Raw genomic sequence first — 14494 nt, 5'->3', positions numbered from 1 at the left:
GAACAGGACCTTTAAAAACAATTACCCGTAGAAGGAAATACAAAATTCTTTATTAGAAAAATAGGTTCATTACTGCAAATAAAAAACCTTTTTTAATGCTTGCATTATTAAAATTACTGTTAAAAAAAAGTATATAACATATTGCATCAGGTAAGAAATAAATAAGGATCCCATACTTTAAACATAAAACAAACAAACAAACAAACAAACAAACAAACAAACAGAAATCTAGAACGAAAGCATTAACGTTCTTCTGTAAACTTGGAAGCAAATATTTTCGCAATTCTTCTAGTCTCTTCACTTCTCTGTGATGGAGGGACGCTTGGTCTCGTTCGAGGCATTCTTCTATATGGATTTCCAGGATTTACGGTTTCCTAAAAGAATGAATTTTAACAGCTAAAATCACAACATGGTCAAAAACATAATTTTACAAATAAGAAAGAGTATCACGATTCCTGAATTTTATAGGCTGTGCTTACAAGATAAATTATTAGTCGTTATAGACCACATTTGAAAATGTAGTTGTACGTGTTCAGGATAGAGTGCGTGCATGCTAAAAGTAAACAATGCCAATTATGTTAATTAAGCTTCATAAGGAAGCTTCATAACGTTACAGTTGAACCACTGATGGCATATGGGAGCATAGTGTTATTTAGGCAATCAATAGGACAGTCACAAGCCTCCTGCTTTTCATCCAAAATATCTTAAATTGTGTTTGTATTTGGAACAACATCGAGGTAAGTGATTGATAACAAAATGTTCTTTTTGGGGTGGAGCAACCATTCAAGATTGGGTTGAATCTGCTATCCCTGACCCAGTGTTTTTTTTTACTGACTTTCATGTTTGCAATACACCGTGCTTTCCACAAGCTTGCAAAAAAGGGTGTTGAAGTACTACTGGGTAAGCTGGCAGTGGGCGGAGTTACACAAACCAAAAGAAACAGACATTACAATGCCATAGAATGCACATTTCGAGGTTCAACTTGCTGTAGTATTGTTTTCAAAGAAACAAGTAAACTTAGCATGTTTACCAAATATCTGCAAACATATTGCAATATTTTTATGCTTTAGTGCAGTCACAAAATGTATTAATTCATGCAGCAAACAGTAGCAGCAGCTTTCTTATAGTTCAAAAAAATTTAAGTACTTACAGACTCAGCTGCTGCCGATGGAAAGACAGGCGCCATCCTCAAAGCCCTCATGGACGCCTCCAGATGGTGAGCGGACAGGAAGAAATTTGGAATCTCTACAGATTCTAAACTGCACAGGGGTGTTAAGATAAAATCGATATTTTTATGTGGTAATCAACAGCGCGCCACATTTGCTTTCAAAAAAACTACAGAGAAAAAAAAAAACCCTGACATTTTCGGATCATACAAAGAAGGATACGGTTCTGCTGTCCTATCATCTGCTTCAGAACCAGACTCTCCTGAGGGAGGCGCGTTTGGCCTCTCATCGCTTTCTTCAGGTCCGCTATTACTTTGTTCATAATCTTCCACCTCACTAATACTAGAAAGAGGACCATCTCCATCCAGACCATCTGGAGAGGGCTGCTGTTCCCGATGATCTGTAGCAATAGCGCATTCACTCCTACGTGTATCAAGATCGGTTTCAGATCCATCACAGATATCTGAATCAGAATCAACGGTTTGCAATTCTGCGGTCAATGTCTGCTGGTTAAAATCTGGAAGGATTTCTCTGCTGCTTCTTTCCTCTCTGTGAGTGTGGATGGCGTCGTCGTGAGCGTGATGCTGCACTGACTCCAGACTCTCCAGGGATCCCATATCTGGGTCAGACAGTAGGCTGGTCCAAGGGCTGGTTCTGTCTGTGACTGAAGTGACCTCATTAAGAGTTCGAGGCTGTATTAAAGTTTCCTCAAAGTCTTCATGCTCGTCCTCGTCTTTTCCTCTTCATCAGACGAGTGCTCGCTGGAGCTGTGGTAGATCTTTTCACCTTCAGCAGCGGCTGGTGACTGTCTGAACTGTGCAGGAGCAGGAGAGCTGATGGGGGAGACTTCATCTTCATCTTCCGACGTCATGTCTGATTCTTTATGAAAGCGTGGCTCTTTCTCACAGCTATCAGACTCTGATAAAATCAGCTGATCTATTCCAGATGTTAAGCGCTCCTCAACCACATCAAGAGCAGCAGAGCTTCTATGAGGAGCTGTCGCCTCTTCTGTCGGGTATTCACTTAAACCTGATTTAAATATATTAAAAAGTTAAAAATGCCTTTAAATAAGCAGGAAATTAGAGCTAACATCTAACTCACCTTTTATGATGTTATTGACCTCTCCCACCAGTTGACTGGACTTCAGCAGCAGTTGAGTGGTGTCCGCTTCTGAGTCTCTGTGCTCGTCCAGCCCGGAGGTTCCTCTCAGCTCATTCAGTTTCGGGAATGCTGGAGTGGACAACTTTCGGCTGAAATACCTCTGAATATCATCCAGTTCACTGAGGTTTTTCCTAAAAATATAACAAAACAAATCCATTAACAATCAAAAATGAAAGTGGAATAATTTGCCAGTCCACATAAATACCAAAATCTGAAACAAAAAAGATCAGATTGTGTTAGATCCATAACATATTTCCATATATAATAAGTATAAGTATCTTGAGTCTCTTATGCTCACCAAGGCAGCATTTATTTAATCAAAAATACCGTAAAAACAGAAACATTGTTAAATATTAACACAACTGTCTTTTAAAATGTAATGTAAATTTTCAGCATCATTACTACAGTCTTCAGTGTCACATGAAAATTTAGAAATCATTCAAATATGCTGATTTGCTGCTCCAGAAACATTTCTTACTATTATCATCAATCTTGAAAACACTGTTGATATTTTTCTGGAAACTGTGACAGATGATTAGAAAGTTCAAAAGAACTGCATTTATTTGAAACCTACTGAAATCTATTCTAACATTATAAATGCTTTAACTGTCACTTTTATTAAGTAATAGTAGCTGCATATGCAGAACCTCTGAAATTTGAAATTCGTGTGAACAACATCTGAATTTCACACAGAATCTGATCATTATCTGGTGTTAATCTTTCATCCAGGAAGCAGAAGACACTGTGTGTACCTGAGGGCAGAGAAGAGTGTTGAACTGGATGGGTGGGAATCTCCAACTAAGGAGGACTGGGACACGTTCTCTTCCTCATGCAAACTCTGATGGAACAGTCTTATGTTGTCCATGTGCTCATCGTGGCGATCCGTCGCACTGGACCTATACACACACCGTGGGGGGTATTACTTCATACAGTAAATCTGATAACAAGGCCACTGCTATATCATTTTCCCTTAATAGATACCTGTCAGAGAGCAGTCTTTCAAACTGTTCAGGCGGTGTGTTGATCCTCTGCTCTGAGAATCGACTGATGTGGCTGGGAAAGCTGCTGTAAGTAGCCGTTGTTTGATAGCAAAGTGGAAGGGCGCTAAAGAGAGCCTGCAAAAAAGTCACTTAAGTCATCAGCACTGTGTAGACAAAATAACTGGATATTTATTGTTATTCACTACTGGTTTTGGTAAAAAATCTCACCAATGCTGCATTTATTTGATGACAAAAACAGTAATACTTTGAAATGTTATTGCAATTTAAAATAAGATGTTTTTCATTCTAATACATTTTAAAATGTGATGGCAAAGCTAAATTTTCAGCATCATTGACACATGACCCTTCGGAAATCACTGATATGCTGTTTGTTGCTCTGTTCTCTCTGTGTAATATTTATTTGGAATTCAGGATACATTTTTTCAGAATGCTTTGACTCTTGTGAATGGTACTATATGGCTTCTAAAACAAACACTTTTTCAACATTGAAAATAATAAGAACGGTTTCTAAGTAAAATGGCTTACACTTGAGTCTGGAGCAGTGGTCTCGTGGGCAGGCAGTCTTTGTGCCCGGAGTTCCTGTACTGCCCTCAGAGGAGACACGGACACCTTCAGCTGCCCCTGACACTGCCCGCTGAAATCAGTGATGTTATACCAGCCACAAACTGACTGAAACCCTGACAGAAGTGGCGACAGGTCAACAGACACGAATCCAATCACCCTCTCGACTTCTGCAAATGAAAACATATCGCATAAAACTAGTCTTTTATACTTTCTGCTGAAAATATGGCCTGCCACGCCATTACCTCCTTTATGCCAAACTTTAAAAACCAAGGACTGCTGGGGATCCAAAAGTAGCTCCTTCGACAGCCTGAAAACAAAAAAACAGCCACGAGTTTAACATGGGCCCGCTCTCAGTGAAAAGGGCCCATGGGAAAAGTATGAGGGATGTCAGATGGGTTTACCTGCATCCTTGTTGGTGGTCCCACACGGGGCAGTCGCTGTCTTTGATCAGAGCTGTGGTCACTGAGTCCGGGGCATCAGCTGTGGCGTATGAAACACAGCAACTAGGCAATCCTCCACCGCGCTCAGCGAGAGGACAACCTTAGGATGAGGATTAGTGTTAACTCGTCATAAACACAAGGTACTTGCAAAAGAGAATCGGTAATCCCTGCGGATATTTTACCCTTCAGACTCAGATGCATGGCTCTGTCCACAGTTATGTTGGCTATGAAGGTGTCTTCATCGTTGATTTCATTGGAGGGTGGAGCATCAGTGTTCACGGTTGATTTGATCAGCTTTTTTCTGGGGGATTGAGATGGTTTTGACAGCCCTGTGGCGGGAAGGTCTCCATCCTCCTCATCTTCTACTGAGCTGTTGAGCTCCTCAGTGACTTGAGGCTCATGGGCTGCAGGGTCTGTTGTGACAGCGATATGGACTCTGAGAGCAGCACCGCTCAGGTTTACAGCGGAGCGCTTGAACAAAGGATACACACCTACCATGACAGAGAAACGTGTTAGTGAAGAGAGAACACCAAACTGTTAACAAAATATGACGTTAGATATGAGCAGAGGACACATCACTGGAAAGGAGGATTTCCTTAGTACTTCTGCGATCTACTAAAATTCTAATGTGGTAACAGTGCTTTTATAGCAGTTATATAATATTAAATTAATCATATATATAACACATATACATATAGCATAATATTATATAAAAATAAAAGTGCACAAATAGCCCCATCACAGATAAATAAAGAGAGCAAATATCTACCGCTGATAGTTTGATGCGGCTTCAAGTTCCCAGAAAAAGCAGAGAGATCCACAAAAGCAGAGCCCACCAGACGATCAGCGTTATGAGGCCGGGCTCTCTTCTCCTTCCCAAACGCCACCCACACCTGCACCTCCATCCTCTCCTCCCTCAGGTACCAGCGCAGGGGTTGAGTCCTCCTCAGCACCACGCTTCTGCTTCCCTGAAATGCCACCGTGGCCAAACCTTCATCTCCTTCACTCTCGTCTGGAACGGGATGTCTAAGCTCAGAGCAGAAGGTCTGCTGGTTGTAGAGCTTGTATCTGTAGTAGCAGTAGGTGGAGCGCTGTAATTCCTCATGTCCTGGCAGCAGCAGGCAATGGATGGGCAGCCACGCTCTAGGCACAGAAAATGATAATGCCAAAGACTTTGCGCTTTCTTCCAAAGTATCTTCGTCCTCTATATCTGCCTCATCTTCGCTGTCTTGGCCCACGTCCCATCCTAGTCCACGGGCTGAACTGATGACCCGCTCTCTATCTGTATGATGGGAAAAACTGATGGAGACTTCAAGGCCTCCTGCTGAGGTCAGACTGTGAGCTGTGCTCTGAGGTAGAGAGAAACTGTACCAGCCAGATATGCCTTTAAGAAAAACCCAAACAAACATATTTAAACAACTGCTATGTGTCTGTTAATTTTAGATATATTAATATAAACCCAAATAAAGCTAAATACTAAATAAACACTTTAAAAAAAATGCATATATATATATATATATATATATATATATATATATATATATATATATATATATATATATATATATATATATATATATGTGTGTGTGTGTGTGTGTGTGTGTGTGTGTGTGTGTGTGTAAATATTAGCATAATGATTAATTTATAATAATACTATACAAATTAACAGTACAACATAAAAATACATCAAAAACTTAAATGCTATAAATATTCAAGACTTTCATACCACTTCTTTTATGAATCAGATCTGCAAGTCTAATTTTCACAGTGCCCAAGACAGTGTCCTTCAATCTTGTGGTATCAGCCACTACAATGAAATAAACAAAGCACAGTATATTATAGTATTAATAATGGTAGAATGGGGTGTTAATACTAATAACTAACAAGTAAAATACACTAAACAGTAAGTGTTAAACAAAAAAATATGAACAGTAAAAAGGTGAAATATCCATTTAATAAAATCTAAAAATCTATATCTATCTATCTATCTATCTATATCTCTCTCTCTCTCTCTCTCTCTCTCTCTCTCTCTATATATATATATATCTCTATCTATATCTATATATCTATCTATCTATCTATCTATCTATCTGTATATGTATATACGTATATGCACTTAGTACTACTAATAATAGTAAATCTGCAGAAAAAAATATCTACCCACTCATTAAGACATTTTTATTCCTTACAACACAGGTCTACACCTCCAGACCAGTACACACATTTTTGGATCTGTTGCATGGGCTGTATGTTTTTGTGGAGTCATTTATAAAGCAAAGATATCCAAACATCCTTAACATAAATATCCCATGTAAGAAAAAAACAACAACTTAAATCTCCACATATCGGTCTACCTTTCCAAGTCAGATAACTCACTTTTGCGTGTGTCTCTATTGTAAATGGTGAAGATGGCCACTGCCTCCTGCAGGAGTTCAGCCAGGCTGACGCTTTCTCCGCTGCTTCTCTGCACCAGCAGGTTACAGCAGAACTCGACATGATGTTCAAACTCCGGGCAGAAACTTCGAGCAGCCACACGCGTGCTTCGAATCTCACTGTCCGGCAGAAAGGACAGCTGCATACTGATGAAGGAGTTGAGCCCCACTTCAGAGTAATACAGAAGTGAGCTGTCTGCATCTGCAAGAGCTCTGAGAAACAAAAAGATGGTAAATGAAAATACAATTTAGATGCCAAAATTATACTCCATGTAGTTAGTTCAACCCAAAATGGAAAAATTGTAATTAATTACTCACCCTCACGTTGTTCCAAACCCATAAGATCTTTATTTGGAACACAAATTAATATATTTTTGATCAAATCTGAGAGCTATCTGACCCTCTATAGAGAGAAACCCAACTGAAATGACCCAGACCCAGAAACGTATGAAATACATTGCATCTTAGCGTAAAAACTTGAGCCACCGATGTCACTTGGACTGTTTTATCTATGCATTTACTACGTTTCTGGACTTGGATCATTTCAGTTGTATTGCTGTCTATGGAGAGTCAGATAGCTCTCGGATTTAATCAGAAATATTTTTATTTGTGCTCCGAAGATGAGGTTTGGAACAAAGAGTTGGAGTTTAAAGAGTTGGAACTAACTCTTTAAAGCAATTTAATTAGGCTAGATTGTTGGGGTTATTGTTTAAAAGCTGAAGGCAGATCTGAGGCAGATTGACTTACTTGGCCAGAGCTTGTAGCCCGGACGCTCTATGCACATGCACAACCAGTATCACTCGGCGGGTCGGCACAACCCCACTCCTTACTCCCACACTCCTCATTGGTCGAGATTTGTACTGAACGCTCACTTCAAGCAACCCTACAGGTAAGAACAGATATATCAGCTTTATTATACTGGTTTAAAATCCATGTAATACATGTGTATGTATGTTATTTGAAGGTTTAAGATGATTACCAGGGGGTTGAGGCTGTGTTTCAACAGGTCGGTCAGTTCTTGGTACCAGAGGAAGGGAGAAAAGCTGTTCATCGGTTTGACCCTGTTTCTGCATGGTTACCATGGCACACAGTTTGGACATGGGCAGCAGTCCTCTGGCTACCAGCTGATCTCTGACATTTGGATAATAATACCTGCAAATGTTTCAACAGGTTTGTAAATCATAAGTCATATTTTCCAAATAAATATTAAAAATAACTATGAGACGAAAAGAAATGACCAGAATTATGACAATGTTACCAAACAAAGCAACATGTTTTTAAAAGCTGAAATGTAAAAAAATGAAAGCATTGATAAAACTAAAATGATAACATTATAAGTAGTGCTAAAATGAAACGATGCTTTGAATGCTTAAACATAAAAAGCTAATTAATAAATCAATTAAAATATTACCAAATAAAAGAGACAACTAAGCATATAAATAAAAGTTTTAAAATGTGCTTTTAATTACTCAAAATTAAAAAAAATAAAAATCACACAAAAAAGCCAAAAAGTCAGCAAATGTAAACAGCAAATAAATAACACTACATTGTAAAACTAAATAAATGAATAAACACACACAACAACAAAAAACATTGCCAAAAAAGACACTTTTTAAATTCGAATTGTAATAAATACATTTACTGTACCTGCACCAGACCTCAAACTGCACCCCTCCACCGTTCTTCAGCCCCTGAGTGGCCAGTGAGCTCAGCAGGATTCTTTGCACTGGGACATCAGGAGGAGCCAGCAGGACATGAGTCTCATTATGTCCGAACACAGGGTCAGGCACGCAGAGAGTGGTCTCAGTGCGGTAGGCCTTAAGCTCCACATCTGTGGAACAGAAAGTTAGTTCACCTGAACAGAAAAAAGGCCTTTAATACATTCAGCAAAAAAAACAGCTTACTGCTCTCCACAACGTGTGGGTCCGTGTCATCTATCGACTCATTTTGCGCAGGGAATGAGTACTGGACGTAACAGTCGGCTTCTCCCCACACTGTGGACTGCAGAGGTGTCAGACCCTTTACTCGCTCTACTCGGACCATGAAGACATGCTCACGCAGGACATCCAGAGTGGTACTGGCCTACAAGAACATCAATTCAGAAACAAATGAGCTTAATTTTTTTTAAGCACTCTTTAAGTGCTGCTTTTGGGAATTTTAAAGTGAACTAGCCTTGGTTTCTACTCGAGGCCGGTGGTCTAGCATGTGCGCTGGTCGATGCAGCGGTGATTCGTGGGTCTGCTCGCCGTCCCTCATTCGCTGCAGTGCCGTGATCTGCTGAGCTAAACCCATCGCTAGACACACCCTGAGGTTTCCACGAGTGCTTCCGCTGAACACATCAACCACTGGCATAAAACTGTCCACTCCAACCACTGGATACTGAGACTGCAGGAGCAGCTCTGTGATCTTGGGCTCTCTAGTGACAAAGTGCAAAGGAAAAAAAAAACTAATGTTATATCTATGCTATACACATTACATACATTATGTTGACAGACAGACAACATACATACAGATTGATCTACCTGAAGGACATGTAGAACTGGTTAAGAGGTAGTTTTACCAAACCAAGAAGTTTATCATTGTCTGAACTACTGGCCCTCAACCAAACTTCAATGACCATCATGTTGTTCTTCATTCTCTCCAGCAGTTTGCTGGTCAGTGTGACTGGAGCCACCTACATCATATTAGAAATTAGATTAAAAGCTTGCCACCACAGAGTAACATGGGTAAAGCCTCTGAACTTTCCTTGATTCAATATTTAGCACCAACCTGGATAAAGCCGAATGATGGATGTTTTTGACGCCAGCTCACCGCCGACCGAGCGGTTTCATCTGACCCGAGGAGCTTACAGTTCAAGTAGATGTTAGGCTGCATAGGTGCACAGTTAAAATCTTTCCCATCGGGCACCATGAGCAACATATGAAGCAAAATCTCAGTCTCCTCCTCTACTTCCTGCTGCAGAGGCTCATGAAGAGAGCTCTGGTATCTGACACGTGGTGATGTGGATCGTGATCTGGTTGGAGGTATCAGGATACTCTGGACTTGATAAACGCTTGCACTAGGAGATGGGTCTCTCCTGTGATCAGTCACACATAAACCCTTCGGCCCATCATGCTCTTCAGTTAAATGACAAGGGGGAGGTCTTGTCGGACTTAGCATTCGTTTCGCAGGTCTCTTTTTGGTGGAGAAATCATTTTTGTCTGCTGCTAATTCAAATGACACCTTAAAAAAAATAAGGGACAATAAACAACCCGCTTATATAAAAAAAAGAAAGAAATTTGGTTCTTATAATCGTTTCGTTACCTTCAGGGGACCAACTGCTTGTTTATCAGTGTTTCCATCTGTTTTTTGAACAGGAAGGACAGCAGAAATGCTCAGCGATTCACTCTGCATCAGGGAGCTCAGTGGAAACATTGCTGATCCAATGAGAATGGGCTAAAAAAAAAACAAATGAGAAGATCAGGTCTCTAACAGATAAAACCAAAATAGCCTTTATTTCTGAGGTTGTTTGATTACGTGATTGGACTTACTGTCTTTTGAAGGCTATTTCTGGAGTAGATGTTGAATGTGACGTTCATCTCCCACCATTGTTTAATAGATGACCTACTGAACCTCACAGGAAACAAACTTTGGTGCTGAAACGTCACGACTGAAACAAAAATGAATCACCAGATTATTACAGTACTTCTGGTTTCTCGTAGTTCTCTAAAACAAATATACTCACCGCCCTCTGTTACTTTACTAGAGACAACTTTTGTAATCTCTGAAGGTACAAGCTGAACATCCTCAAACCCAGCAGAGACCAGTGGAAAGAGGTACTCTACGATATAAAAGCTAGATATACAAAATTTACATCAGGTTAATCTTTATCTTCTAGCCATCAACATCTATTATTATTATCAGATATGAAATAATATAAATGTTGTACCATTTCTTTGTGTTGAGGGGGCGAGGTGGTCTTCCTTTTTTAGAGAGGCTTCTTGAAATACTCTCAGTGGAAATTTTTAACTCGATGATGGTGGCCCTGGCAAAACGAATATCTCCAAGCAGGGATATTTTATCCATGCTAAGTCCAGAGAAATCATCTCCTGCTTCTGAATGCTGGACATCTTCAGAATCAAGCCTTCGAAAAAAGGGAGTTTGCACAACAGCAGATAAGAAAGAACCTGTTTGGAATTAAACAGTTTTTATTTTTTTAATGTATTATAATATTTTTTCTCCTTGAATTGGTGTAACTGACTGGGCATATTTAGTTGGTCTTATGTGAACTGGCTTCTCTCCTGGATCTTTCTTTTGATGCTCCTCTTCCAAGCATTCATCTGACATCTAAAAAAAATAGGAGAAATTATTTAGTAAATTAGTTATGTGTTTAAGTACACTGAACTACATATAACAGTGTGCTGTGTTACACTGCATGACTTACAGGAGCTTTGTAGAAGAGGTTCTCCAGAAGACTCTGATCATACTGAGGGTCGTTAAGTTCACTGTCCATGAGCACACTACTGTGACCAGAAAGAGAATCTGGGAAAGAACCCTCTCCATCCCAGAACTGCAGCACTGATCCACTAACACTGAGGAACAGAGCGTTACAAACATTAAAGCATAGAGTTTGCAAACACAGACAAAAAAAACTTTTCAATCAAGTCTTTAGCAAGTCTTTTATCACTTAATCGAAAGCAATCAGTAGCCTTGACTACCTTCCCAGCAGCAGATCCACAGCCATGTCCTCTGTGACTCTATTTTCACTTGGCTCTTCGAGGTCCTGAACAGGATGCTGGTGTTCTGCTTGAAGGATGTTCTCCAGAAACTGTCCCGATGAGGGCCTGGCTGGCCTTTAGGAGGAAAATGATGTTTAACGACATTTATAATCAACAACATTCTGCCGATTTATCAATCTATTTTGCCACCTGATAGGTATGTGAAAGAGTGAGTAGAGTTCATACAAGGCATCAGTGTTGTCTTTGGAGAGAGGCAGGGGAATGTCCTTCAGAGGAACATCTGATGCCACATCGGATTTCAAGGCTGAAACCACCATAGCATTTCTCAGTTTGCTGCCACGCTCCAGAAGAACTGGAAGAATACAAAACACACAGACTAAAGACAGATGTATTTCAACCAAAATGCTGCTGTGTTCAACAGTAAAGTCAATTAAAGTGAATTAAGTAAATGAAGGTATTGCGTTGAAGTTTACCTGACAAAAGGTCAACAGGTGTGTGGATATTTGCTGAAAGAGTTTGGGCAGTACCAGGTTTATGTTTTCCAGTAGAAGAATCCGGTATGACGTTATTGTTTTCTTGAAAATACAAGTAATCCTTTCCTCTAAAACAAGAATATTGGACAAATGAATTAAAGAATATTTGCTTAATGAATTAAAATGAAAAAGAAAAAAAAAAATTAGAAACGAGAAGAAAATGACTTGAAAAATTGCAGTACAACAAAAAATTATTTTAAAATTAAGTAAAGCTAAATAAAAACACAATGTCATTAAAACTTAACAAACGTTAATTTAAACATTAAGAAATATTACAAATAAATAATATATAATAATTATTATCATTTTTATTATTACAATTATTGTCTTTAAAGAAATAATAATATTGAAATTACATTAGAAAGTTAATAGATAATTAATTAAAAAAATATAAATAATAATAACAATACAAAAAAACACTAGGGAAGAACTGTAAACATAACTACTTAAAACATTTTTCTATTATAACAACATTTTTAAAAGACTACTTTTAAAGACATTTTATCCAAAATCTTCAGTGTTTCAAATTTAACTTGTCCATTCATAGACCACAGTCAGGTCTGTAACTAATTACAAGATCAGCTGTGAACTGAACTAACGCTCTAACGACAGTTTGTTTCTCAGTATTCATTTCACACTCAAACCATCCAAAATATAAAAACAAACCTAGGCATGTAGCCAGAGCTGCTGCCAGCTGTCTCCTTCACACTTGGGAGAGCCCGATCCAGGGATGAATGTACAGACATGTTGTGGTCAGGTGTTACTCCAGGAGCCCGTACGTCGAGGCTCATATCGGTTGTGGGAACTGAACTACTGCTGTCGTATCCCTCAGTTAACGCTTCCAGTACAAGTGTGACCTACAGTAGACATGAAGCAACACATAACTCACCACTGTGCTGTGCTCAAAATCTTTTACCTAAATTTGTGTTCCCAGTCCAAATTGATGAAATGATGTACTTCAGTATTTGAGAGGGATAAAAATGTCATTGTGGATAGTTATGGCAACAGTCTTTCACAAAAGGAGCATATAAGCTCAAATAAAGACGTTGTGTGATCACTCAAAAACAAAACGGTGCTAACTGAAAGAAAACAAGGTGACAAAAAATAATTAAATACAATATTTGGTGATACGGTATTGTAATACAGCATTACGAGAGATTTCTGCAGGCAATTCTGTTTTTGACTGGGAACTCCATAAAATGTAACAAGGTGGGGGAAAAAATAAAGATACACATTAAGATTCGATTGCATTAACTAAGGTTAAAAAAATTCTCTCTGGGTCAAAATGAACAGAATACAGTTAAACTGAGAACATAAAATTACAGTTAATTTGATCAGCTAAATAAATGCGAGTTCTTCTGAGCATCTCACCCACCTGTAGCTCTCCAAGTTTTTCTGATGATGGGGAAACAAGAGTGAAATATCCATTTATGGAGTGAGACAGAGAAAGTCGGGCAATCCCGGGGATTTGAGCTCGAGCTATGGGCAGATGATTAACCTTTGTAAGCACATCCAGCACCAATGAGCCCATATCTGTGAGCAAAGACATATTATACTCAGTTACGCATCACGTGAATAAATTCAGGGCTTCTGTAGGTTCAACAAAGACAACAAAAACCCTGAAATCCACACATGTGGTATGTAAGGTCAAATATACTTCTCTCAAAATAAACTGGCAATAATGATCCATCAGCTACACAAAACTATACTAACAGCAAAAGCAATCAAGCCAAACCTGTCAAATAAGACGTCAACTGTTTGGGCCCACATCGAACTGGAAAGCGGGCTGTCGATTTGATCCCTTTCTGTTCACCGTGCCCATCTCTGGGCCTGAAGAAGGTGCCATGAGATGACTCTCCCCACCATCTGAGCCTGATCAGAGTCACAGGAGGAGGTCTGGTGATGGTCCACAGCACTTTACTCACCGTCACTCTCAGAAAACACCTCAGCTGACCCTCCACCAGAGGAGGGATGCTGGTGGATGGAGTCACATCACTGAGCACTGCAGAACGAGGACAATAAGAAAGACATGAGGACCAAAAGCGTTTCCTAACGTCCGATACTCGGTGCACAGCTGTCAAATTTCTCTTAATAATCCAAGCGCAGCCAACAGCAATTTAGCATTCGTCTTCGCTTCGGCTGTTTTAAAATTCAGGAAGCCCGAAAATGCTTTCTGGGTAGACAGATTCATCTTAAGAAGCAGGTTTTGTCCTCGCAGAGGTTACGATATTTAAATCTCTTTAACTTGATTTGCGACAAATACAAGTTATAGACACATTACACTCACCTAATTTTCTGTTGCTTACACCCTTTGAGGGTTTCGCCTTTTTATTCTTCATTCCTCACATCGAGAGTGTACTTAATAATGTTATTAATGAAGCAAAGCTAACATACTCTGTTGACAGTTGCATTAACAAACATAATACCGCTGAGCAACGGCTCGACCAATCAGAGCCCGGAGCGACTTCTTCTCTTTGCT

At 39.4% G+C, this 14494-nt stretch overlaps 1 protein-coding gene across 1 annotated transcript; it reads right to left on the bottom strand.

Moving 5' to 3' along the window:
* Nucleotides 1-34: 34 nt before the first annotated feature.
* c2cd3 (C2 domain containing 3 centriole elongation regulator) lies at nucleotides 35-14458 on the bottom strand. The gene is given in 34 exon segments (XM_043259670.1): nucleotides 35-374; nucleotides 1151-1259; nucleotides 1389-1902; nucleotides 1905-2195; nucleotides 2268-2458; nucleotides 3080-3223; nucleotides 3309-3442; nucleotides 3854-4059; nucleotides 4135-4199; nucleotides 4294-4432; nucleotides 4515-4823; nucleotides 5102-5716; nucleotides 6059-6139; nucleotides 6709-6977; nucleotides 7512-7647; nucleotides 7744-7916; nucleotides 8412-8595; nucleotides 8669-8846; nucleotides 8937-9180; nucleotides 9287-9438; nucleotides 9534-9986; nucleotides 10068-10199; nucleotides 10295-10413; nucleotides 10489-10598; nucleotides 10693-10887; nucleotides 11005-11090; nucleotides 11188-11335; nucleotides 11462-11596; nucleotides 11708-11834; nucleotides 11956-12083; nucleotides 12682-12872; nucleotides 13391-13548; nucleotides 13751-14017; nucleotides 14303-14458. Coding segments are annotated over 34 exon segments (6567 nt in total). The 5' UTR covers nucleotides 14355-14458; the 3' UTR covers nucleotides 35-242.
* Nucleotides 14459-14494: the final 36 nt, after the last annotated feature.

Source organism: Puntigrus tetrazona, chromosome 15 (genome assembly GCF_018831695.1).
Source record: "Puntigrus tetrazona isolate hp1 chromosome 15, ASM1883169v1, whole genome shotgun sequence".
NCBI classification, from domain to species: Eukaryota; Metazoa; Chordata; class Actinopteri; order Cypriniformes; family Cyprinidae; genus Puntigrus; species Puntigrus tetrazona.
This window is presented reverse-complemented; position numbering and strand designations above follow the sequence as displayed.